Genomic DNA, 26552 nt, shown 5'->3' with positions numbered 1-26552 from the left:
GACGATACATTTACTATTAATTTTCTACATATAAATTTTGGTAAAAAATTATTTTGCACTATTTTAATTATAATCTTCATTAAAAACATGTATATTATTTCAAATTCACTTGTATTTTATATTGGTATTTTTAATCATTTATTTGTTGTGTTTGATTTCAATTTTTAAAAGCTTTTATTTTAATCATTAATGTTGTCAGGTCACGTTGAAGCCCACAGCAGTGGAGCCCTCACACAGACTCCATGTTGTTATGCAGCTGAGCGGGGGGGTGGGGGGGGGGGGGGGGGGGGGGGGTGTGGGGGTGTCTCCTCGTGTCTCACCTGAAGACCTGTAACAGTGAGGTGCCGGGCATCGTTCATCGGGGCAACGACCGGGACCAGGTAGGGGCTGTCGGGGATGTGCTGCTCATTAAACTTCACCGAGATCTCGTAGTCGCCTGCAGGGGGCGAGGGAAGAGGGGCAAAGGTCAGGAGAGCGAGCGAGAGGGCGAGCGAGCGGGCGAGCGAGCGAGCGAGCCTACCAGGCTCCTGAGCGATGTACGAGACGCCACACGATCCGTCTTTGCGGTCGTCGAAGGAGATCTCTGCGCGGCTCGGACCCTCCACCGCCACGGAGAGACCGCCGGCTCCGGCCTCCCGCGTCCAGATACTGAACTCCGCTGTGGACGAGAAACCAGGTGAGAATGGAGAAAACAGGTGTGTGTGTGTGTGTGTGTGTGTGTGTGTGTGTGTGTGTGTGTGTGTGTGTGTGTGTGTGTGTGTGTGTGTGTGTGTACCTGGCTCTCCAGCCTGTGCGCCCTCCAGGCCGGGCCCCCCAGCTTTCACCATGGCGGCCCCGCCCTCTCCCAGGGGTCCCACAGTGAACTGGAAGGGGCTGCCCGGCACGTGCACACCCCTGTACCTCACGTTGACGCTGTGCACGCCCATCTCCGTGGGAACGAAGCGTACGCAGTAGGTGTCGCTCCCCACGGCAACCAGCTCGGCGGGTCGGGTGGATCCGGAAGGCGAGGTCACGTCGGCGGTGACGTCCTTCATGTCGATGGCTGCAAACAACAAATGTTTGGTTTTTGACGGTTTTAATGGTGCGACAGGAGAAACCAAAGTGGTTCAGAAGAACCAAAGGAGAATATGAGAAAAAGAAAATAAGGTTTAAATTTCCACGTCTAAAACAGGTTTATGATTAAAGCAAATGGTTGCGTCTTGTTTCCCAGCTCAGGTCAAAAACCGTCCCAACTTTTCTGGAAATGCAGTCATGAATGTGGTATCGGCACTGTAACGCACCCTCCACCTCGTCTCCGCCCGCCGAGCGGCGGGGGTCAACAAACCAAGCGCCACGCGCTGCTCTGGCTCCTCCCACCAGCACCACACCAGAGAGGCCAGAAATGAGCCGCACGTGCCCAGGAGAGAGGCTCCGATCCTGGGGAGCGCTAGAGAGGCGAGGAGGGTGACAGCCGGTTCCTCCAGACCACCAGAGGGAGCAATAGGAGTGGGAGGAGGGGCGAGAGAGGAGGTGCCGAGACAAGACCAGGAGGAACCAGCTTTCTGGAGGAAAGAAGTGATGGAGAAAAGAAGGAGGAGGAAAGCAAGAGGAAGAGGAGGAGAAACTGAGGAGGAGAAGGAGGAAGAAAAGCGGAAGGACAGACGGTGGTGAGATACAAAAGAGGAAGAAAGGAAATGATGGAAAAGAGAGGAAGATGTCAGGAAACAAAGAGGAAACGGCAGGTAGAGAAATGGAAACCTGAACAGGAAACAGATCTGAGGTCAACAAAAACCTCCAGGACTTTTCTTCTCATCATTTCTATTTATCATCATTGGAATTTTTAAATTGGTTCTTACTGCAGATTCTCTGTCAAAGTGATTCGGAAAAGGTAGAATAACTACAAATACAATGTTTTAAAACACTGCGACATGCCTTCTGTCTGAATGCCTTGCCATTATTACGTGTGTGTGTGTGTGTGTGTGTGTGTGTGTGTGTGTGTGTGTGTGTGTGTGTACCTGGTATCTTGAGGCTGAGGTCACACACACTCCCTACACTGGTGACGGAGGCGGCCCTCTGCCGCCGGGTGATGCTCTCCCGGATGCGGCCTTCTCCAGTGACGGGCACGGTGAACGGACTTCCTGTCAAGGAGAAGAACTATTTAACCCTGTGAACACCCGGGTTCTCCAGAGCAGCGGAACCTCCGTCAGGTGAAATAACTGAATCAATACGTCGCTGGTCTTTGTGCACTCAGAAATGCTGAGTCAGCAGGAGGCTGATGCTACCTGGAACGTGTTGGTCCGAGAAGCGAATGGAGACGATGTAGTTTCCAGGCTCGGTGGGACAGTAGGTGACCCCACAGGTCCCGTCCTCCATGTCCTCCGTCTTGATGTCCACCTTACTGGGACCCTCGATGGCCAGAGCCAGACCGCCATAACCTGGAGGAACAAACACGTTTGGACCTTTTTTCTCTCTTTAGTTATATTTACCTTCATTCAGGAGTTTTATCAGTACAGCAGAGGATTAAGGTCACAGCGAATGAAAACCAGAGTTCTGACTTTAAACTCAGAATTCAGACTTTCCTTTAAAGTGAGACTTGTAAAAGAGGCCTTACACCACATCAATAAATAGAGACACATTAAATAATAAACTTTTACAACTATTCTCTGTTCCTGAAACAATATGATAAAGATTACAGTTTTTCTTTTTGGGACGTGACCGACTCTCAGGAGGGATAAACTGTGGGAAGAAAAGCTGCAGAAAGTTTGGCTGAGCCGTGGCGCAGTGTTCTGACCGGCCTCCCGAGTGTCCACCACGAAGCTGGAGTCGGTGAAGGTGGTTCCCTTCACCAGGCCGTCTCCCAACACCTGGACCCGGGCCGGGTCTCCGATCTCTGACTGGACCACCATGATGGCGATGGGGCTGTTGGCCACGTGGCGGCCGTTCTTCAGGATGCTGACCTGGTGCTCGCCAACCTCCCGGGGGATGAAGGAGATACCTGGAGGAGGAGGAAGGTCATGTAATCAGTACCTGCTTATTGGACAGTTGATTCCTTTGGTGTGTGTGTGTGTGTGTGTGTGTGTGTGTGTGTGTGTGTGTGTGTGTGTGTGTGTGTGTGTGTGTTACCGATGTGGTTGTTGGCCATCCTCTTCAGCAGGCAGGGCTCGTCCCGTCCAGACGGCGCTCTGATGCTGGCCGTCAGCAGGCTGAGGTCCGTCTCATTGATGTCCAGAGAGAAATCTGCTGCAGAGCCAAGTTTGACCTGAGAGCGGCGCTGGTTTTCATTCGGGTCGTCTGTGTGACAAGGAAAGTACATCAACTTTCATGATGTCGCGAGAAGCCAAATCCCACCAAAGCAACAGTCCAGAATCTGTCGGAGCAGCACCGAGGTTGATCCATGGATCCACCCGGACCAGAATGTCCGTTTGCTCACCGATGATCCTGGCGGTGAACGGGCTGCCGGCGATGTGGGCCTCGTTGTACTTGACCAGGATGTTGTAGTCTCCCGGCAGCAGGGGCAGGTAGCTCACGCTGCAGGTGCCGTCTTTGTTGTCCACGCAGCTGATGTCCGCTTTGGACGGACCCTCGATGGCCAGGTCCAGACCACCTGGAGGAGGAGACAGACTTAACAACAGACCTACTCTGGATTAAACTTAAACCAGGACTTGATCAGGGAATCTGGAGTCCTCATTCTGCTCTAAGCCATATTCCAGTTAGAGGGTTTGATTCACTGCTAAAGAAAGTCTGGAGGAGTTGGAAGGACTGAAGAGGAGAGGAGTTCTACACAGACGACTCGCCATGAACTCACTTCTCAGAAGCCGACCTTCACAGAAAGTATTTATGAAAGTAAGTATTTATAACAGAACAGATCTGAGCCAGACTGGACCGATCGGACACAACCACAATGTTTTAAGTGAAAAACGCATCATTTTTGTATTTCAGAAAAATTATCAAAAGGATGTTTGGGCCTCTAGAGGGCGCCATGTCAGTCCCCTTTCTACTCTGCTACTCCCTGTGGACGAAGCTCAACCCTTCTGTGCCGAGTGTCTTCACACATTAAAGCCCTGAGGACACGTCTTTCTTGTTGCTGAGCAGCGTCCTGCGGCGGTGGAACGTACCTTCAGAGGCGTCGTCAGTGAACACTGTGAACGTGGCCCGCTTGTTGGCGACGCCGTAGCTCAGACCAGGACCGTACGCCGTGACGTTGGGACTGCTGGCATGGTTCACGTAGAACTGAAGAGGAGACTCTGCAACGTCAGCACACAGTCATCGTCTGAAACGGCGGCGCCGCAGGACCACTGGCTTCAGTTGGAACGCATTAAGATGATGTTTGACCGTCTACCTGGGATGTGAGTGCCGTTGTATTTGATGTGCATCTCGTGCAGGCCGGCCTCGGTAGGAGAGTACAGCACGGTGACCGTCCCGTCCTGGTTGTCGGTGATAAGCGGCTGAGCAGATTTCCCTGAAGGCATCAGCACCTCACCTGAAAGACACCGGGAGGGACGCTGCTTAGCAACAAGTCACCTCGCTGGGCTACAAGGGACCCAGGAGCAAGCTTATCCACTTTAAGATCGTACACGGATATTACTTTACAACACTGAAACTGTGTGAAACGGTTTGATTCGCTCAGGACAGGAAATGCCATAAAGAGTTGGGCACATGGTACCTATGGTACCATCCTTCTGGAAGGTGGTTCTGAAAGACGGCTTAAACAACCTTTACTAGAATCCCCACAACGATGTTTGTCAATGGCTCAGGCTGTAATGCCACCAGGCCTCACCAAGCACAGCTCCAGCTGACAGTAACCTGCTTGTGTTGGGCTCGGCTCAGACTACTGGCAGAGCCTCAGGAACCAGAGCTGCAGGTTGAAACTCACGACTGCTGCTTTTAAAAAGATGATGACCAGGGTCAATAGTGCTGCGAGTGAAACCAGTCAGGTACAGGAAGTGTGTGGCCTACATAAAGGGGTAACGCCTTAAAGGGTGCAAGGCATTGTGGGAAGGATAGGTATCGTCATACATGTGATTGTATTTATGCTTTGAATATGTATGAATCATGACGCTGGGGCTGCAGTTTCTTCATGTCATACTTCCTTTTACGCTTAGAGTAAAATATTCTGATATTACACCTCTGACATGTGAAAATGTTTAAGACATTATGTTAAAACAAAGAAAAATTTGAATGACCAAAAGATAAGTCACCTTGAAGGCGTCAGAGCTCCACACGGTGCTTTCTGTGGAGTTGCATGGTAACTACAGCTCCGACATGAAGCCTGGTCTCACCTGTGATCTCTCCCTTCCTGAAGGAGAACGGTATCACCATGTCGAAAGGTCTGAAGCCGCTGCCGTTCACGCTGCCGACGGACTTGTTGTCCGACGTCACCTGCAGAAAACAAACCAGTCCAAGTGTGACAATCGAGTGGACAAATAAAACTTCTCAACAAGACCAACAGCAAGCATGCTGCTGCATCCAAGCCCCGCCCACAAAGGAGCATCTGGGAGACGCAGTGCAGTGGATTATGAGGGATGATGATGATGGTGAGATGACTGTGATGCAGCCACAGTGATGAAGAGTGCACCGGGGGAAAGGGAGGACAGAAAGAACAACATTAAGGCCTGGAGGAGAGAAAAAGAAAACCAAAACAACCTGGAACAAGAGCGCGGCGTTCAGAAAGGTTTCTTCATCGACAGTGTTAAGGTTTGCTGCGATCTCATTGGCTGAGAGGAAAAGAGAAGCGATGACGACAAGGAGGCAAAGCGGGCGAGCGAGCACATTTAAGGAGAGGAGAGAGAGAAGAGGCCAGGCTTTAACCAGCGTTCACCTGCAACAGAGAGGAGCAGTGTGTTTTAAAGTGTGTTTTAAAGTGTGTGTGTTTTTTAAAGTGTGTGTGTGTGTGTGTGTGTGTTTTAAAGTGTGTGTGTTTTTTAAAGTGTGTGTGTGTGTGTGTGTGTGTGTGTGTTTTAAAGTGTGTGTGTTTTAAAGTGTGTGTGTGTGTGTGTGTGTGTGTGTGTTTTAAAGTGTGTGTTTTAAAGTGTGTGTGTGTGTGTGTGTGTGTGTGTGTGTGTTTTAAGTGTGTGTTTTAAAGTGTGTGTGTGTGTGTGTGTTTTAAAGTGTGTGTGTGTGTGTGTGTTTTAAAGTGTGTGTGTGTGTGTTTTAAAGTGTGTGTGTTTTAAAGTGTGTGTGTGTGTGTTTTAAAGTGTGTGTGTTTTAAAGTGTGTGTGTGTGTGTTTTAAAGTGTGTGTGTGTGTGTGTGTGTGTGTGTGTGTGTGTGTGTGTGTGTGTGTGTGTGTGTGTGTGTGTGTGTGTGTGTTTAAAGTGTGTGTGTGTGTTTTAAAGTGTGTGTGTTTTAAAGTGTGAGTCGTAATGGATCCCTTCACCTCATCGTGGCTTTTTGCACTGTTTACTAAAATTTTTATCTTGAACTGGGCAGAGAAAAGATTAAATCTTTGACTGTTTACCCGAGATATTGATTAATTGATTGGATTTATGATGAGAACTTTTAACACTGTAGACTGTCATCATTACAGTCTGCTGTGAAACCCAATCCCTGAAATGGGAGGAACCGATCTGATGACACTCTGCAATGAGAATCAATAATGGTCCGACAAAGTGCTACCAATAATTTACAATCAATACAGCCTGCCATGGAAACCACTCACTGATTACAGTGGATGGAAGCCACAGCGACAGTTCAGACATCTGCTCACTGGGAACCAAAACAAAATAACCCTCAAATGGTGGGAACTCATTATTGTGACAATAGTTAAAGTCTATTTGTTGGAACCATCTTGAAATGAAGACAGGAACCATGAAGAGAAGTAACTGACAACCATCGATGGAGGGAACCAAGAACAGCGACTCAGCACAGATCGCAGCATGACTCAGCTTCATTCTCCTCTTTTACACACATTCGATTTTATTTAGGGGAAAAACTTTTTCCCCAAAAGAATCAAAATCTTCCCTGGAGATGCAGAGAAAAATAAATACATAGTAAACCCAGTCAGTCGCAGTGTAAAGTGTGTGAATGACTGTATTGGAGTAGTGAGTGTGTACTGGAGTAGTGAGTGTGTACTGGAGTAGTGAGTGTGTACTGGAGTGTGTATTGGGGTACCCATGGCTGGAAGCCAGCTCCTGGAGGAGCAGCCTGCTGCAGTGAAGACTTCTGATCCTGCATGATGGGAACCTCATCAGTGGCCTGAGGACAGTAGGACAGTAGGAACTCAGTCACACTGCAGCCAATCCAACATGGAGGCAGCGGCGTTCACACCACCAGCGTCACCAAGAAACCAAGTCCACACTGCCACCGCCGGAGACACAGGAGCCAGGTGACTCAGTTTCCTCCTGCAGCTGTAGAAGAGCTGTGAACACCTGAATCTGAGCCACGACCCTTCAGTGAACAGGAAGTGAAACCAGAAAGAGCTGCAACGTGACGTCATCACTGATCATCATCATCATCCCTGATCATCGTCATCCTCCCTGATCATCGTCATCCTCCCTGATCATCATCATCCTCCCTGATCATCATCATCCTCCCTGATCATCATCATCCTCCCTGATCATCATCATCATCCTCCCTGATCATCATCATCATCCTCCCTGATCATCATCATCATCCTCCCTGATCATCATCATCATCCTCCCTGATCATCATCATCATCCTCCCTGATCATCATCATCCTCCCTGATCATCATCCTCTGTTTCCAATAGTCAGTCAAAGTTCACATGGAAAAGTTTTGTTTCAGAAAAGATCGGTGTTTTTTTACGGAAACTGCAGAACAGCTGAAAACAATGTAGTTGGCATGTTGGGCCACTAGTGGGAGCCTTTTGTTACTGCAATACCCCCCCCCCCCCCCCACACACACACACACACACACAAGAGTCTCAATGTTCACAATCAAATCCGAGATTTGAACCTGGAAAAGTCCTTATTGATTGAGCAGCAGCTCTTCTATCACCCTGAGCTCTTTGTTCTGAACGTTGGTCGAAGTGTTGAGCTTCACCAACACGTTTTAACTCAGACCATCATCTGAGGCTCCGAGGAGCTGAAGCTGGGAAACTCTGATCTCAAGGACCAGAAGGAGTCCAGCTGCTGTTTGGGGACCAAGTAAAGTAGTAGAAACATGTTGATGTAGCGTCGAAGAGGGAACCCCAGATGAAGAGCCTCAGGTAGTTTCTCACCGTGACGTTGAAGGGGCTGCGCGGGATGTTCTCCCCTCCGAAGCGGACGTAGATGACGTAGTTCCCGGGAGCCGGAGCGCTGTAGAAGATGTCGAAGGTGCCGTCCTGGTTCTCCACCACCTGGGCCTCCACCTCGCTGCCGTCGGGCTGCACCACCACACAGCTCACCTTCCCCTTCCCAGCAGCCTGAGCGTTGACCACCAGACCCAGCGGCTGGCCGATGGCCACCGTGGGTCCAACGCCGGGACCTGAGGACCAGAAGGTGGCGCCAAACATCCTCATCAAAACCGCATTAACGACAAAATAGGATTAGAGACTCGACTGGAGGTTCTCAAGGACTCAACTGGTTTCATCTGGGATGAAACGTTCTGAAGAGCAACTTGGAGAAAAAGATGAATATGAGGAGGACTGAGGAGAGGAACGAGGACAAAGGAGAAGGACCGAGGGAAAAGGACAAATCAGGAAAAATGAAGAAATGAGAAAATGAAGACAAAAAACAACATGATAAAGATTGACAGGATGAAGAAAATGAAGAAGATGAAGAGCACCACGAATGACAAAGGGGAACCATGATGGCTTTCCGAGTGTGGAATCGAATTAACACACACACACACACCTGTTACTGTGCACTTGCTGGCGTCTCCGGTTGCCATGGCGCGGACTCTGTACGGGGAAGCTGGGATGTCGTCGCCGCCGTACTTGATGATGATGGTGTAGCGTCCCGTCCGGTCGGGGAGGTAGGACACCTGGTACGTACCGTCACCGTTGTCATGGATACTCGGTTCTTTAACTTTACCTTCCTGGTCCTGAAGTGGAAAAAGAACCGCAGTGAGAGTGAGTGAGTGAGTGAGTGAGTGAGTGAGTGAGTGAGTGAGTGAGTGAGTGAGTGAGTGAGTGAGTGAGTGAGTGAGTGAGTGAGTGAGTGAGTGAGTGAGTGAGTGAGTGAGTGAGTGAGTGAGTGAGTGAGTGAGAGTGTGAGTGAGTGAGTGAGTGAGTGAGAGTGTGAGTGAGAGAGAGTGAGACTGACAGTGATGAGTACGCTCAGTTGGCCCTGGCCGGCGTCCTTGGCGTCGATGTTGAACTCCACAGGGAAGCTGGCAGGAACGCTGCTGGTCAGCCCCGGACCGCCGGCTCGCACTTTACTGGCATCGAAGGTGGGAAGGACCCGGAAGGTAGAGGGGCTGCAGAGGAACGGTCCAACACTTTAAACATTTGGTTTATTCTCTTGCATGTGACTGGACACGTCTGTTTGACTACAGGCCGCTCTCGGTTCAGAGCGCGACAGCGGCCACGGTTCAGGCGGCGGCCGCTCGCTCTGGGGTCAGGCGGCGGCCGCTCGCTCTGGGGTCAGGCGGCGGCCGCTCGCTCTGGGGTCAGGCGGCGGCCGCTCGCTCTGGGGTCAGGCGGCTGGGAGAGCGTTCTAATGCAGTGTGCTCTTTAAACTGTTGAGAAATGAACCGACGGTTCCTGGTTGGTGCTTCGTTTCCCTTCAGCCTCCAACATGCTGATTATGTTTAGTTCTGTTGCTCTTTAACCCTCTAAGCTGATTAACGGACATGTTCTGCCTCCATGGGAAGTTTCTTCCTGTTAATATGGAGTTTCTAATTTTCACATACTTTGAGAATACATACATACAGTGGAATAAAATTAACATTTGTAGTGGTGCAGTATTTTTGTTTACCTGTTGGGAACGACTTGGTCTGCGTACTTGACCTCCACCGAGTACATTCCCTCCACGGTGGGCGTGTAGGACACGAGATACGTTCCGTCGCCATTGTCAATCACCTCGGCGGGGATTTTCAGGCCTCTGGGACCCGTGACGGTCACGGCCAGCGGGGCCTCGCCGGCAGTCCTGCAGTCCACCTTGAAGGACTGAGGGATGTTGGCCCTGACCTTTGACCCCACCCCGGGGCCCGACACCTGCACTTTGGTGGCATCGACCACGTCCTTCACCGGGACCTTGAACGGACTCCCTGAAACAGGAAATTAACAGTTCAACTCTTCTCAAAAAGCATAAATTATTCCCAAACACATCCTCACGTACTCTATTATGTTGCCAAAAGTATTTGCTCAGATCTCCAAATTATTGAATTCAGGTGTTCCAATCAGTCCCTTGGCCCCCGGTAAATTAACTCAAGCTCCATGGCCTCGGATGCAGTGAGTAACGCTCACAGACACTGGACTCTAGAACAGTGGAGGGAACAATTCCACTTCTCCATCTGGCCATCTGATGGACAGTCTGGATTTGGAGGTTGTCAGAAGAGCTTGTCTGACTGCATTGTCCGTGTAAAGTCTGGTGGGGGGGTTAAGGTGTGGGCTAGCTTTTCATGAGTTGGACTCCGATGGTTCAACAACAAAATGTCACCCAAGTTCATATGTGGTGAAGGGAGGCGAGTGAATACTTTTGGCAATAGAGTGTATAATCACATCATTTTTGAGGTTCGCGTTCAACTGAAAATCTTACCTGACCATCAGAGGAATCAACTAGAATTAAGTTAACCAGCTCGCCATGGGCTGACTAGCCTTGTAATGCCACTTAGAGCCATGAGATGGTGTAGTGAGTCACATGAATCCACACTCATTAAAAGAAAATTCTATTAAATGACGTCCAGCTGGTTAAAAGAAGCGACTCTGACCTGGGATGTGGTCGCCTCCGAAGGTCACGTTGATGTCGTAGAGTCCCGGCTTGTAGGGGATGTACTCCACGCTGCAGCTGCCGTCTTTGTTGTCTTTGCAGGACATCTTGGACTCTGACGGACCCTCCACAGCGATGCCCAGCCCCCCGATACCGGCCCCCCTGGAGAGGTGGGCCACAAATGATATTGCAGTAGTGGTATCAGTACTGACCGTAGTAATAACAGTAGTATCGGTGCTAATGGTAGTAGCAGTAGTATCAGTAGTAGCATTAATTGCCCCATTGCCCCTCAATACCTGGTGATGATATGGAAGTTGTTGTTGCGGTGGGCAAGGCCCTGCTGGAGCCCCGGGCCGCTCACCACCACCCTGCTGGGGTCGCATCCCTCCGTCACGGAGACTCTGAAGGGGCTGTTAGGAACCGGCGTGTCGTCGTACAAGACGCCGACTGTGTGAGCGCCTACAACCACAACCCACAGGGTCTGTTACTGCGTCGTCATGGAAACGAACAGCCCCACTTCTTGCAGCCAGTAAGAACTCACCGTTCTCGAAAGGCGTGTACTCCACGCTGTACGTCCCATCTGCTCTGTCCGTGACCACGCAGTCCGTCTGAGCCCCCGACGGGTTCCTGACCTCCGCCTTCACGTGGTTTCCTCCCTGCCGGGTCAGCGGGCTGGCGTCCACGGTGAACTCCGTGGTGGCCTCTCTGAAGATGCCTGGTGAGGAGAGGGGCAGGGACATTTAGAAGGGGGGGGGGGGGGGGAGTCATCTCGGAAGGCTCAGGAGGACCATGCCGCACCTTGTCCCTCCACTCCCGGGCCGAACACTTTGACTCTGGAGGTGTCCACGGCGGGGGCCGCCATCACCTTGGCAGGGAAGCCAGGGACGGTTTTGCCTCCGTACTTGAGCAGCAGGGTGAACATGCCGGCGCTCAGCGGGACGTAGGTCACCGTGTAGGTCCCGTCTCCGTTGTCCACCACCTCCGTCTTCGCGTTGGCGCCTGGAACGAAGCACCAGACGGGCACGGGGCCCTGAAGTCACCTGCTGTCGGACCGACACTGGGCGGCGAGCGAAGCGGGTCGGCGTTACCTGAGCGTGGCCTGGAGCCGGCGGGGCTGGACGGAGGAGCGTCCAGAGCAGCTTCCAGGCTGAGCTCGCCGGGTCCGGCTGCAGAACAGTCCACGTTGAAAACACTGCTCTCCCCGACCTGCACACACACAACAATCAGAGAAACGACCGTCTGACTCCTATTAAAGGTTTAAGAAGCATGAAAAGAAAAAGTCTTTCAGCCATATGATGGGATACTTTTCTCCATCGATTCAATTTCCTGGAAATTGTCCTGAAACTTAAAGGCTTAATTGATCAAATTTGTGTCGTTTCTTGTGACGACTGCTTTAATATCCTTAATATCCCCCCTCAGGGAGCGGACCCTCACCTTGGCTCTGTCCAGTCCACTTCCTGAGGTCACCACCTTGGAGGGGTCAAAGGGCATCTGGACGTCGGCTCTGAAGGGCGACCCGGGGATGTGCACGTTCTCGAACAGGATGTTGACCAGGTATTCTCCGGGCTCGGTGGGCAGGTAGGTCACGGAGCAGGTGCCGTCTCCGTTGTCGGAGCACTCGATCTTGGCCTCGGTGGGACCCTCCACAGTGAGTCCCAGACCGCCGGTGCCCGCCCCCTTTGTGTCGATGGTGAACTCTGCCGGTTCCCCCACCAGGCCGCCCTTCAGCCCCGGACCGAGCGCCTTCACCTGGAAAACCATCATGGTGGAAAGAAAAGCTGATCAATGTGTGACTTGGTGTTTTTAAACGGAGCCTAAGTCTGTTCTGGGAGGACGTTACCTTGCTGGGGTCCGGAGGCAGGTGGGCTTCCACAGAGAAGGGGCTCCCGGGGACGGGGTGCCCGTCGTAGGACACGTTGACCGAGTACACCCCCTCCTCGGTGGGGGTGTAACGGACCAGACTGACGTCAGCTTTGCCGGGCTGCGGCTCCAGCGTACGGGACAGCGGCTGCCGGCTGGGACTCAGCTGACATCACACCACAACAATCACACAAAAACCCAGAAAGAGGCCTTGTTTTTCCATTTTCTAACACCGAGCTACTCACCACCACCACCTCCAGGTGACCCTGACCTCCCGCGCCCTTCGTGTTCACCATGAACTGCTGCTCCTGATTGACCTCCACCCCTGAAACACACGGCAGGAAACAGGCCAGTCCCGACAGAGTCCATCGTCAGTCAGTTCACAGGCTGACGAGACGCCGAGACGAAGATCTTACGTCCTTCCAGGTCGTCCACGCCGATCCTGTCCAGGTCCAGCGGCGCGGCCACGCCCACTTTGAAGGGACTGTTCGTAATGGCATCTCCTCCAAACTTCACCGTGACGCTCATCTCCCCCTGCAGGCCAACACCAGAACAACACGTCAAGTCCTGTGACGTTTACTCCATATTTCATCCAATCATCTTTTATAAAGGACTTTAAAAACACCACAGTGCTGGACACAAACCAAATAATAAAAACTGAAGACATGGAAGAGACAGCTCACACACATCAATATTTCACATGGTGTTAAGAACCAAAGTAACAAGTTGATTCTATTTATTGTAAATGACTACTGTGTGAACTAATGTTAAGGATTTCACTATTTGGATGTTATTAATCATGCTGCTCCGTTTATCATTTTCACTCCGAGTATCACCGTATTGGACGGACATAAAGGACAAAGTCACTAAAATCAAACCGAATTTAAAGGTTTTTCTGTGGTGGTCGACGTGACGGAGCGCCGACGTGACGGAGCGCCGACGTGACGGAGCGCCGACGTGACGGAGCGCCGACGTGACGGAGCGCCGACGTGACGGAGCGCCGACGTGACGTACCTTTTGCACAGGCGTGTATTTGACCGTCTGGGAGTAGTCGTAGTTGTCGATGATGTCGAAGTCTTTGACCTGAGAGGAGAAGGAGACGTCCAGCGGCGCTTTGCCGGCTCCTTTGGTCAGGACGGTGAAGTGAGTCGGCTTCCCGCTCTCCACGCCTGCTCGGGTACAAAACACTCAGCTCAACGCCACGTTCACACGATGGTCGGGTCACATTTTGGAATAATTTAATCATTTATTCCTGATTGGAAATTTAAAATATAAATTTTTCTTAGATCCGTGAAAAAAAAAAGCGCTGCGATAACCAATTGGAATCTAGTATACAGGCTTGTAATACCAGCTTTGATCACAAGATGGTGTCACGAGTGACAAAACAGATCAAAAACAAACAGTTAAAGTTTGTACTTTTAAAAAGTCACAAGTCAAGAGACTAAATCAGTCTTTAAAAATATTTCACATAAAAAGTAAACTTTGAAAGTTTGGAGGAATCAAAGAAAATCAAGGTTTTATAATTAAAATGATGAAATATTTAAAACAGAAGATATTTAAAGGATTTAAAAAATTCAAGCTATTAGGGAATATAATTTCCTAATCCCTTATTGAATTTAACCAGATCTCAACTTCAACATCAGTTAAAATAGTCTGTGAGAGATCAGTGCCGATTTTTCCCTGATGTCAGTGAATGCAGCATCTTTAAAACAATGGAAACCAAACGGTCTCACCAGCTTGAGCCAGTCCGGGACCCTCGGCTTTAACCTTCGAAGCATCATGGGACGGGTCGACTTTTACTGTGAAAGGGCTCTGAGGGACTTCCTGCATGGGAAAATTTCAGAATAAAATTGTGAATTTGCTACAAAATCCTCCAGAGATTTTTAAGATGTGAAAGTGTGTGTGTGTGTGTGTGTGTGTGTGTGTGTGTGTGTGTGTGTGTGTGTGTGTGTGTGTACCTTGTCAGTGAACAGGACTTTGACGGTAAGTTTTCCCGCAGCAGGTGGGATGTATTTGACAGTGAAAGTGTCGTTGGCGTTGGGGATGATGTCAAAGTCCACATCTGCTTCTTTCTCGCCGATCATGTTGGCTTCACACTTTATTCCCACACTCACGTCACCTAGAAAACACAGTAAAGACAGTTTTATAATACACACAACACCTTCAGACCATAACACTTTAGTACAGACATACATGCCAGATATTACAAAATTACTGAAAAAGACCAGAATATACTGCAGCCCAAAAACATTAACACATAATAATAAAGCCTGAATGTAAATAATAAAACAGACCAACCATGTAAAAAAACAAACTCATGACCGGTCAACCATTCATGTAACTACACTTACAGCCACTAGGGGGCGAAACAGAGTTAGTTTCTGCTTGTAAACTCCAGAGCAGCTGAATAAAGAACTGGAAGGAGCAGAAAGCCTGGAAGCGTCCAGGTCACCTGAGGTTCCCCCAGAGAAAACTTCTTACTTCCAAACAAGCATGTTAGAACTCCACCGTTTCACTGCGTGTAGGGACAACACCCAGAAATAACACCCGCGTGTGTGTGTGTGTGTGTGTGTGTGTGTGTGTGTGTGTGTGTGTGTGTGTGTGTGTGTGTGTGTGTGTGTGTGTGTGTGTGTGTGTGTGTGTGTGTGTTACCATCTCCAGCTCCTGAGCAGTCCACGGTGAAGTGTGTCGGCTCGTTGGCCTTCAGTCCGGTTCTTTCCACGCCGGGTCCAAACACCTTCACCATGTTGGGGTGGCTGCCTTTTCCCACATTCACCTGAACGCACCGACACAAAGACACTTCTTTTCACCAGAACATAAAGCAGAAACACTTTATTACTCACGTTATTAAACATTAAAACAAAGCCGTCTCTCTCTCCATCAAGAAAACCTTGGTGTTCCACAAGGTTCCTTCTGGGTCATCTACTGTTCCACTCTTTAGTTGTGTTTATATATCAATGTAATTAGAAGTAAGCCGTATATTATATTCATTTAAAGTGAATGATAAAATCTTTAAAAAAAAAAAAAAAAAAAAACATCTAAGAGAAACATTTTAAGAGAAGTGGTTCTTCCCATAAAGTACTTAAAAAAAAAAAAAGGTAAAAAAAATTTAAACCCAGAATAAAGGCCATCCGATTTTAAATATCCAGGTAAGAACCTCAGGTACGACATGGTAAATTAAAGAAAATACAGAGAATAAAAACTGCAGAAAAAGGGACTTAAATGCACGTAAACGTCAGTGTGAACAAGATAAAATCCTCAAACTTTAAGTACAGCCACAGAATGGTTCCATAATCTCAATTTAATCTGGTTTGATAAGTAAAAAACACTGATGACACAAATAGAAACCAAATCCTCCGCCAACATCTCACGTTCAAATCTGGTAAAAATGTTTCTCTACTGGAAGAAAGATCAGTTTGTTGTTCCAGAATTACTTTAAACTTTAATGTGGCTCTTCAGAGGAAAAGTAAGTGACGTGAAAAGAAAGTGAAGTAGAAGGAAGAAACCAGACGAGGAAGTAAATGAACCAAACAACACAAAAACATTTGAATGAAACGTCTGAATTTATTTTTAAAGCAGCCAAACTGAGGCGATTCCAGTGTCAGTCAGCACAAAGGAAAGCGCTGGATTTTAACATGTTACACAAATCCAAAACAATCTGAAACCTCTCATAGTTTATCAACTGCCTTCTACGTTTAAAAAGGAGATTTTTATTTTTATAGATTTTATTACGGGTTTTTTTATTTCGGGGAAGAAATGCAGAGAACAATTCCTATTTTTATATATATTATATACAGACGGCTGACCAAGTAAAGTTATTACGGTGACCATCAAAATAAAAGTACCAAGTTGGATTATTGAGGTGACTGTCAAAATAAAAGTACCAAGTTGGATTATTGAGGTGACTGTCAAAATAAAACCCTGTTATGAATTCAAACAGCAGATTTCCTTCGATCAGAACAGAGTGTTTAAACTTGTTCTAACAAAGTTTTCTGATGATGATATTGACGGTGTTTCTTGTCATTGTTCTGACATGTTGTAACCTGGAACAGAGGATCAGTACCAGTTTGGGGAAGTACATCTAAAAATACTTCTCCACTCTGCAGCTCCAGTGTGAGTGACTCAGTTTGAAGATTAACGGGATTCAGCATTTATTTGCTTGTAATTACAGGAAAAGTGTTGAAGTCTTTCGCCCTCCCTGATCCTGGCTGCAGAGATGAGCTCATGATCAGGTGTGTCAAAGTATTTGACAGTATTGTAAATAAGAGTAAATGTACTAAATATGGAGGACCAATCAGCTCTTAGCAGTTCATTTCAGTACGAGATGTCAGGCTATCTCCACCAGGGGACGCTGCATTAATCACAGTTGTATGTCGGGTTATTTTGTTGCTGGCAAAGAAAGTTTGACGTAACGGTGTAATCTGATTACCTAAAAGCTCTCAGTGTCAGCCCGCCTTGTCTGAACAGCTCTCCTGTTCAGATACTTATTTGGCCTTTGCACCTCGTTTATCTTGCGACACAAAGAAAGACACGCCCTCAAGAGGAATTCCCACAAAGGACGTCCAGACGGAGGAGCCGAGCAGAAGGCAGCCGATAAACTGAACAACAGAAACAAACGTGGTTCCAGTGGCCAGAGGAGCAGTTAGTGAACAGTCAGAGGAGCAGTTAGTGAACAGCCAGAGGAGCAGTTAGTGAACAGCCAGAGGAGCAGTTAGTGAACAGCCAGAGGAGCAGTTAGTGAACAGCCAGAGGAGCAGTTAGTGAACAGCCAGAGGAGCAGTTAGTGAACAGCCAGAGGAGCAGTTAGTGAACAGTCAGAGGAGCAGTCGGTGAACAGCCAGAGGAGCAGTCGGTGAACAGCCAGAGGAGCAGTCGGTGAACAGCCAGAGGAGCAGTCGGTGAACAGTCAGAGGGGCAGTCAGTGAACAGTCAGAGGGGCAGTCAGTGAACAGTCAGAGGGGCAGTCAGTGAACAGTCAGAGGGGCAGTCAGTGAACAGTCAGAGGAGCAGTTAGTGAGCAGTCAGTGAACAGTCAGAGGAGCAGTTAGTGAACAGCCAGAGGAAAAGCTCTTCACTTCAATACGAGTCTCAGTGAAGCCGGCGGTGCTGAGGAACACGTTCCGGCTTCAGATAGAGTGAGAGAGTGAGAGAGTGAGAGAGTGAGAGTGTGAGAGAGTGAGAGAGTGAGAGAGGTGCTCCAGACACTCCAATACTTAACGACACGATGTTACATGAACATATGAAGTGAAAAGGTTTTCATTGACCAACAAATAAAAACAATGAGGAGTTAAAATGACAGTTTCACTTCATCTGAACTTTTCAGTCCAGATCATGTTGAACCCTGACGGGTTGTTCTGGTACCGACTGCGGCTCCGCTGAGCGACTCGGCTTCAAACGTCACGTTTGTGAAGCGAAAGCTTCAGATGAAGGAAGTTCTGATGCAGCTCCAGAACATCACAGAGCAGTTAGTGCAACACGAGGAGGAGAAGTCATTCAGTTCTCCACAACACCCAGGAACAAAAAGGTGGAGTGGAGGTGTGAACAGAAAGTAGAGTTAAAACAGGAGTACTACCAGCAGTAGGAGTACACAGTGGCACGTTTTACACAACGCTTCAGTGAAACTCCTTCTGCTTTCAGCTTTCAGCCACGTTTCCAAGGCAACGCTCTGGAAACGGGTAAATAGACAAAACAGCAGTAAAGGGGCTCGGAGGGCAACAAATACCCGTATGATATCAGGAATCTGCTAATACTGCTAATACTGCTAAGTGAAGTAATGAGGACTATTGAATGTATTTCTGGTTCAGAAGGAGATATTTGTGTTACTTTGGAAAAACGGACTCTTGATCAACAAAATGTTTTTAAATTTGTGAACATTTGATATTTGGAGGTCGAGAGATGAAGAGGAGGAAGACCACTATTCAGGGAATAATAGGTTGAAGAACCTTTTCCTGGTAAATGTCTATTTAAGTATTTTAGTGAGACACTGAACAAGTAATCAGATTTTCACACTTTGACTGGTTCTAGTTTCCCTCTGATGATCTGGTTCCTCTTTAATATGCGTACCTCTCCTCTGTGTAGGTGATGATGATAAGAGGCTTTCTGGCTTTGCGTTTCCCTTCATCACGTTCTGACTCCAGAGTGGAACTCTCTTGGCGGCCCGCCGGTTTGGGCCGGACCACCCTGGTGCTCTCGGCATGGACCAGAGGCTTAAAGGTGGGCGGGCAGGTAAGGTGGGACTGAGACTGGCAGCTTACCCTGAAGGGGCTGTGGGCGACGCCCACTCCCGCCCAGGCCACGGCCACGGTGTGTTTCAGGGAGGAGGCGGGCGTGTAGGAGCAGGAGTACAGCCCGTTGCCTTTACTCTTCACCTTCACGTCCACAGGAAGTCCCTCTGCGTCCTGACAGGAAGTCACACAGCAAATCATTACCAGGACTCTAACGTCCACCGACGAGGAACAAAGTCGGAGCTTCTTCTGGAGCTGGACTTCAAAAACAGGTTAGAAACCGGCCAACATGGCGCCTGCTGGTGGAGCACCAGGCCTGCTGGTGGAGCACCAGGCCTGCTGGTGGAGCACCAGGCCTGCTGGTGGAGCACCAGGCCTGCTGGTGGAGCACCAGGCGCTCCCTGGAATACTAGTAGAAGATCACTTCCTCTAACCTGAGCCGTGATCTTCAGAGGTCCCGTCCCTCCGTTCTCAGCATCGACGCTGAACTCAGCCAGCTGGTTGATCAGGCAGCCGGTCTTCTCCAGTCCTGGACCGTACGCCTGAACCTACAACCAGGAACAAGCCATCAGACCAGCGGACGCCGGCTGGACGCCGGAGCAACAGTCAGCTTTGACCGACCTTCTTGGGGTGGCTGTCGCCGTTGTCGGGGATGACGTAGGCCATGAAGGGGCTGTGCTCGATGTCCTCCTCGTCGCAGGTCACGTGCACGGCGTACTCGCCGGGCTCGGTGGGCCAGTAGCGGACGTCACAGGAGCCGTCGTTCTGGTCCTCGCACTCGATTTTGGCCTGAGACGGCCCCTCGATGGCGAAACCTGCAGATCAACCAGACGGCCGACGCTGGCGAGTGAGACCCCGGCGGGCAACTACCACCGCTCCCTACCACTGCCCCCTATGGGCAACTACCACCGCTCCCTACCACCGCCCCCTACAGGCAACTATGACTCAAATTGTTGTGAAATATGAGGCAGGTAAAGTATTTTCCCCCCAAGAGAGTAAAGATTTTATTACATCATAAAGTGAGTCAATGATTTCAGGTTTGGACTTTAACTTCTTCATTTTGATAAAGAATGAGTGTGTAGACGTATATCTTCACACAGTTTATAGTATTTCTTTTTTCTCTAATCTGGATGTTGGATGAGGAGGACGCTCTATAATCTGGATGTTGGATGAGGAGGACGCTCTATAATCTGGATGTTGGGTGAGGCGGACGCTCTATAATCTGGATGTTGGAGGAGGAGGACGCTCTATAATCTGGATGTTGGGTGAGGCGGACGCTCTATAATCTGGATGTTGGAGGAGGAGGACGCTCTATAATCTGGATGTTGGATGAGGAGGACGCTCTATAATCTGGATTTTGGAGGAGGAGGACGCTCTATGATCTGGATGTTGGAGGACGGCGATGCTCTATAATCTGGATGTTCTGCTACACACATCACTTCCTGGCAGAATAAAAGACGACTGATAGTTTTGTGCGTCGGCTTGTTGTGAAGAGGGTTGGAGGGTTGGAGGTCTCAGACTCACCCAGAACTCCCACATCAGTGCCGATGGACTCCACCACGAAGACCGCAGGATTACCCACAATGCCTCCCTCCAGGCCCGGACCCCAGGCCCGGATCTGCTGAGGCTTCGCCTCCGGCCCAACCACCACCTCGAACGGGCTGAACAAATAAAAAAGAGACGGCTTAAAGGTGATGTCACTGTGTGTGTGTGTGTGGTATGAGAGCGAGCGAACACACACACACACACACACACACACACACCTTAGATTTACAGTTTGAATTACAGACAAAGAACCTTTGTCACTACCCCCCCCCCACCACCATTTATTTATATTCCACTTATTTGTTCAAACGGTTTCAACCAAAAAAGGACTAAAGTAGAGTTTCTAAAGTAGAGTTTCTAAAGTAGAGTTTCTAAAGTAGAGTTTCTAAAGTAGAGTTTCTAAAGTAGAGTTTCTAAAGTAGAGTTTGCAGCGTCACATGACGACGCGTCACAAACAACAAGAAGAAGAAGAAGGTCCATTCACCCGTCACTGCAGACACATTAACCCTTTGAGCGCCACCAAGACTGTTTAACCCTTCCAGCTTATTCCAGCTGCATTACAATCAGAACTAATCAAGGCTGAACCCGGATCAGTCAGGATGATGGACAGAATGTCTTTCCAGGCCTGTAAAAATGTCCTTGGAAACAAATTCGGCCTGAAGTTTGAATTGTTTCTTATAAAACTCCAACACAAGAGGGAGGAAGAAGAAGTTCCAGGATTTCTTTCAGTCTCCGGCCAGTTTTACAAACCTGTTTAAGGAGAGTGGCTGAAAACCCACAGAGCTTCGTTTGTGGAAAAGAATCAAGTCTTTTAACAAAAGTCTTTCTGGATTATCACTTAATTACATTTTTAGTGTTTTTTACATTCATACCTGCTGGAAAACCTTAAAGTTAAACCTCTGAAGTTAAACATTAACGGGAGCTGAGCCGACCCCTTCGTGTTTTAATGGGATCAATACGGTGAAGTGATCAGACGTCAGGAGGACTTCCAGGGCGTTTCCGTGGCGACGCAGCGAGCTCACCTCTTGGGGATGTGCTGCCCCCCCCAGGTGATGGACACGCTGTGTTTGCCGGCAGACTTGGGGAGGTAATGGAAGGAGAAGACGCCGTCCTGACTGGAGATCAGCTTCACCGGCTCCTCGCCGCCTCCTGAACACAACCAGGAGTCGTTAACCAGGACAGACAGTTTGTCCTTTTGAACTCTGGGACATTCGGACACCTCCAGCTTGGAACTAAAATCAGGAAAATGTCCCAAAATGAAAACGATGAAATATGTCAGATTCAACTCAGAGACACGATCGTCTCTCAGATAAATTCCCTGTTTTCTGATTCAGCTAGAAAAGTATTCTCATGTTTAATGACCTTGTGTTTCCTCAGGTGGGACTTTTTTTTATCCATTTTTAAGCGTCTTTCTGAGCCACCAGTGAGACGTTCTTATCTCTCTTATGACGGCGATCAATCTGCTGCTTTTTTCCAAAATGGACCTTTTAGAGTCGGTGAAAATGAGGATTTTAAAATCCCTTTTATATCATCTTTTGGTAGGTTTGTTTTCCTGTAACTGCTCATTAAAACACCCTCCAGTCCTGTTGGGGCAGAAAGATTCTACTTTAATGTTTTCTGGTACATTTTCTAATTCCGAGGTCGTTATTACTGGTTTTGTAATAGTTTGACTGAAAATCTCTAATCTGCATGAAGCTTTAAATTTATCCACATAAAGTTGTTTTTTCCATTTCTAAATCTAAAACCCATTTAAACGACTACGTTTCAGAATAGACAAACTGTAATCAATCCGTGTTTAAAGGCCAATTCATCCTCCATAAGAAGAAGAAGAAAGTTCAGCAGTGTAGGTCCTGCTGAACAAAATGACCTCATTAGTTTGGGCTGTTCCAGCCGTCCTGGCTGTTCTGTGTAGGAGCTGCTCTGCTGAACCTGCTGCTCTGCCGTGTGCTGCTCATACGTGTTCCAGTTCGCTCAGGACTATCAGTCATATTTTAATCATATTTAACTTGTAACATCGCTACTGTACGAGCCCCGCAGCTCTTTAAAATGTGGGAGTGCAGGCTTACGTGATGCACCTGAACGCATCACGAACAGCTGTCAGCTCCTGGAGTTAAACCAACCAACTCTGACAGAAACTCTTATTATATAATTTTCTTCTTGTTCTTATGGGTTCAGAAAGGGAGGATGACGGCGCTTTAGTCTCAGTTAAGAACATGAGGATGTTCTGGAAAACAACATGCAGTTTCTGCTTCAGACCATGAAAATAGATTTTAAAAAAATGTGTTTTACTTTGTATTCAGCAGGTTTTCTGTGGTTTGGGAAGGAAGGTTTTTTCCTTACAGAAAGCAGAATTTGGGACTTTAAAGTTATTTTCTATTTTATTGCATTAATCCGAGGGGGAAGCCTCCTTTCTTGGCTGAACTCACCGGGTCCTTTGACGAGCAGCTTCAGGTCTCCGCTGCCGGCGGCTCTGGTGTCCACCTTCACGTCTCCCACCTGCTGGACTCGGAGGCCGGCCGGCTGCAGCCCCCGGCCCGTCGCCCGGCACGCCCCCGGCACACAGGCTGCAGCACGCAAACAAACAAACAAACAAACAAACGCCATCGTCAGGAGGGTCAAGTGGCTTTTTTCCAGCCATAGCATTCTCACTGCAACGAGGAAATGTTTCCACGCTTCCTCATTTATATTGTTAAAAAAGTCTCATCAACGTAGATTTAGTAGAAATGGGAGGATGAGAAGAATCAGCAGGACATGGAGGAGGAGGTGTAGAGGAAAAGACAAGGGTTTAAATAGTTTCATTAGCAAACAGTGCAAGGTGAAGACAAAAAATACAAGATTAGAGAAGAGAAAGTACAAGGAGATGAACAAGAAAGAAAAGTGGATGAAGAGAAGGAAATAAAGAAAAGTAGATAGAAGTTGAAGGGAAAAGAGTCGATCTCCAAGATGAACCTGGAAGAGATGAAGAGGAGGAAGAGGAAGAGGAGGAGGTGAAGTACATGTACAAAGAGAGAAGAAAGAAAAATGTTAAAGGTAAGGAGGAAGAGGACGTAGAAACTTGATTCTATTTTTTAATCTTCAAAGTGAGAGGAGAAGAAAGTTTGAAAAACTCCTGATCTTTCATTATTCCACATAAAAGGTTTATTTCAAGTCCCCACGGACGATTCTGTCTCTCCGGAGAGAAAGGACACCCACCAGGTCCCACGTCCACGCTGAAGGGGCTCCGGGGGATGGCCACGCCTCCAAACGTCACCGTGACGACGTGGGCGCCGGTCTGGGTGGGCCGGTAGGTGCAACGGAAGGTCTGGTCTCCTTTGTCCTCCATCATGACCTCCACCACATTCTGCCGGCCCTGAGGGTCTCTGATCATGGCCGACACGTCTCCGGTGCCGGCGCCTGCAGAGGTCAGAGGTCACACAAGTGAGAGGGGACGAGCTGCTTGACAGGGAAACCTCCAGCAGGTGTAATCAGATTACAGTATCATGTCAACCCTTCATGGGCGGAACCTCCAAGGCACCCCGACGAGCCGACGTCTCTCACCCGCAGTGAAAATGTCGAAGTAGGTCGGTTTGTTGGCGACGTTTCCCACCGGTTCGATTCCCGGCCCCTTCACCGTGACCTTGGAGGCGTCGCCGAGCGCTTTGTCCACGTTCACCTCGAAGGGACTTTTGGGAATCTGCTGGCCTGCAAATATCACCGTCACCTAAAAAAATTCAACAGAAAGTGAAACATCAACAGTGCCCACTAGTGGTGTAACATGCCAACTGCATCGTGTTCAGTGCTTCTGCCGTTTCCATAGAAACGGACATTTTCAAAATGATGCCGTTTAAAAGAGAAACTTTGCCACGTATATTTTGCACTTTTCCACTGGAGTTGGACTCGTCACCAATTTCCTCTCATCACGAGTTCTACTCTGGAATTAAGACCAAAAACTAAAAATCCCACGGGGATAAGCCCCGCCCCCCTGCCCCCCCGCCCCCTGCCCTCCAGGGTTTGTCGTCGTTACTGACAGGGAAGGGAAGGTTTACCTTGTGAGGGCCCATGACCTGGGGGATGTAGGTGACGCTGGACGTCTTCTTGCCCTCGTTAGGCTCCGCCTTCAGCTGAATCACACACGGTCACACAGGTCAACATTTCATCTGCAGGACTGAAATCCCAGCAGCAGGCTGAAGCGTGGAGCTCCTGTACCTCCTCTCTGGTGCCGTCCGGATGATCCAGGTAGACGGTCACCTGGCCCTGGCCGGCGCTGAAGGTGTCGACCGTGAAGACGGCCGGACGCATCACACGGTTCCCCGTCGGCTCGATTCCTGAGAACAACAAGCAGCAGGATTAAAAACCTTCATTTTCCTCAGTTAAAAGTCTGAACACACAAATCAGAGCAGAAAGTTTTGTTCAAAGGAAGTTAGGACGACGCTTCCAGTTCGGTCATCTAATTCAAACCAAAGTGAAATGAGTTCAATAAGTCATATTTAATGAGTCAGTGGTGCGAAATAACAGATGAATATTTTAAATGAATTCAGTGACAAATATCTTAAATTTACCGACTTTGAAAGCCAGAAATGATGAAGTGAGAGATTTTAGACATTGTGGTGCTTTTTAACATTTGATCATATTTAAATTGACTCCGTGGTGTTTGAACTTTAAAGTGTTAAAGTATGTAGAAACTACTGTGTAGTACTTCATTCAATACTTCATTAAAAAGCTAAATTCTCCAGCTGAAGGCTGGATTACATCACTTTACACTTAGATATAAACAGAATAAAACTTTTCTATCATGTGACAGGATTTCTATTTGGCATACGGTGGAACGATCCCACTAACAGCTCTGGAGCTAAATACATTCCCACCATCACTCCATGTCCAGGACACAGAGTGGACTATTTTATTATTCGTTTATTTTTGTTTGCTTTCTGTTCCTTTACGCAACTTTTACATTTCTTCCCTTTTTTCACAGCTGTACAAAATAATAAAACAAAAAGTATGTTATGTTACTATTGTGAAAGAACGAATACAAAAAATAAATAAAAACAGAAAAGCTGCTGCAGAGTTCAGAACAGGAGCTGCTGCGAGTGTTGGTACTGCCTCAGAAACCTTTCCAAGGTATTTCCTCTCCCTGTGTGTGTGTGTGTGTGTGTGTGTGTGTGTGTGTGTGTGTGTGTGTGTGTGTGTGTGTGTGTGTGTGTGTGTGTGTGTGTGTGTGTGTGTGTGTGTGTGTGTGTGTGTGTGTGTGTGTGTGTGTGTGTGTGTGTGTGTGTGTGTGTGTCCCATTGTTCAGACTAACGGCCTCTGACTTCCTCACATTGTTGAAGTTTCCACTGGTTCATGGATTCAGAATAACAAACTTGTTATTCGTCCATCAGATGATATTTGAGAAAGTGTTTTATTAAAATGAGCACCGAAACTGTGTGTGTGTGTGTGGGGGGTGTGTGTGTGTGTGTGTGTGTGTGTGTGTGTGTGTGTGTGTGTGTACACCTCTACACTCACTGGCCACTTTATTAGGTACCCCTTGCTAGTACCGGGTTGGGCCCCTTTTGCCTTGAGAACTGCCTTAATCCTTGGTGGCCTAGATTCAACAAGGTCCTGGAGACGTTCCTCGGAGACGTTCCTCAGAGACGTTGGTCCATATGGACATGATGGCGTCACGCAGTGGCTGCAGGTTGGTCGGCTGCACATCCAGGATGTGAGTCTCCTGTTCCACCACATCCCAAAGGTTCTACTGGATTGAGATCTGGTGACTGTGGAGGACGTTTGAGTCCAGTGAACCCATCGTCATGTTGAAGGACCCAGTCTGAGATGATTGGAGGTTTATGACATGGCGTGTTATCCTGCTGGACGTAGCCCTCAGAAGACGGGTCCACTGTGGTCATAAAGGGACGGACATGGTCAGCAGCAATACTCAGGGAGGCTGGGGCATTGACACCAAGTTCAGTTGGTACTAGGGGGTCCAAAGTATCCCCCACACCATGACACCACCAGCACCAGCCTGAACCGTTGATACCAGGCAGGATGGATCCATGCTTTCATGATGTTGACACCAGATTCTGACCCGACCATCCGGATGTCGCAGCAGAACTGGAGACTCAGACCAGGCAACCACGTGATTGGCTGATTAGAAATTTGCGTAACGAGCAGTTGG

General features: G+C 48.5%; 1 protein-coding gene across 2 annotated transcripts in view; it reads right to left on the bottom strand.

Moving 5' to 3' along the window:
- The window catches only part of flnba (filamin B a), a 54276-nt gene that overhangs the window by 6263 nt on the left and 21461 nt on the right, over nt 1–26552 (bottom strand). Inside the window, exons 6-44 of one of the 2 annotated variants that reach the window (XM_080461471.1) lie at nt 24605–24723; nt 24445–24519; nt 23957–24119; nt 23612–23812; nt 22846–22983; nt 21442–21568; nt 20399–20535; nt 19496–19689; nt 19309–19422; nt 18905–19048; nt 15303–15426; nt 14609–14769; nt 14384–14474; nt 13665–13819; nt 13067–13184; nt 12896–12975; nt 12631–12816; nt 12225–12539; nt 11879–11996; nt 11589–11789; nt 11332–11505; nt 11087–11249; nt 10792–10952; nt 9837–10128; nt 9183–9336; nt 8772–8961; nt 8156–8403; nt 7088–7171; nt 5259–5358; nt 4319–4459; nt 4095–4223; nt 3410–3583; nt 3103–3270; nt 2771–2974; nt 2262–2414; nt 1995–2117; nt 776–1042; nt 521–658; nt 321–436 (exon numbers count right to left, since the gene is read on the bottom strand). In XM_080461471.1, the coding sequence (XP_080317597.1) occupies nt 321–436; nt 521–658; nt 776–1042; nt 1995–2117; nt 2262–2414; nt 2771–2974; nt 3103–3270; nt 3410–3583; nt 4095–4223; nt 4319–4459; nt 5259–5358; nt 7088–7171; nt 8156–8403; nt 8772–8961; nt 9183–9336; nt 9837–10128; nt 10792–10952; nt 11087–11249; nt 11332–11505; nt 11589–11789; nt 11879–11996; nt 12225–12539; nt 12631–12816; nt 12896–12975; nt 13067–13184; nt 13665–13819; nt 14384–14474; nt 14609–14769; nt 15303–15426; nt 18905–19048; nt 19309–19422; nt 19496–19689; nt 20399–20535; nt 21442–21568; nt 22846–22983; nt 23612–23812; nt 23957–24119; nt 24445–24519; nt 24605–24723 (6140 nt within the window). The remainder of the gene's footprint in view (nt 1–320; nt 437–520; nt 659–775; nt 1043–1994; nt 2118–2261; nt 2415–2770; nt 2975–3102; nt 3271–3409; nt 3584–4094; nt 4224–4318; nt 4460–5258; nt 5359–7087; nt 7172–8155; nt 8404–8771; nt 8962–9182; nt 9337–9836; nt 10129–10791; nt 10953–11086; nt 11250–11331; nt 11506–11588; nt 11790–11878; nt 11997–12224; nt 12540–12630; nt 12817–12895; nt 12976–13066; nt 13185–13664; nt 13820–14383; nt 14475–14608; nt 14770–15302; nt 15427–18904; nt 19049–19308; nt 19423–19495; nt 19690–20398; nt 20536–21441; nt 21569–22845; nt 22984–23611; nt 23813–23956; nt 24120–24444; nt 24520–24604; nt 24724–26552) is intronic. The other variant, XM_080461472.1, reaches the window with a different exon arrangement.

The sequence above is a fragment of the Lipophrys pholis genome (genome assembly GCF_963383615.2).
Source record: "Lipophrys pholis genome assembly, chromosome: 4".
In the NCBI taxonomy this organism is placed as follows: domain Eukaryota; kingdom Metazoa; phylum Chordata; class Actinopteri; order Blenniiformes; family Blenniidae; genus Lipophrys; species Lipophrys pholis.
The sequence above is the reverse complement of the archived record's forward strand: the minus strand, read 5'-3'. Positions and strand labels throughout refer to the sequence as shown.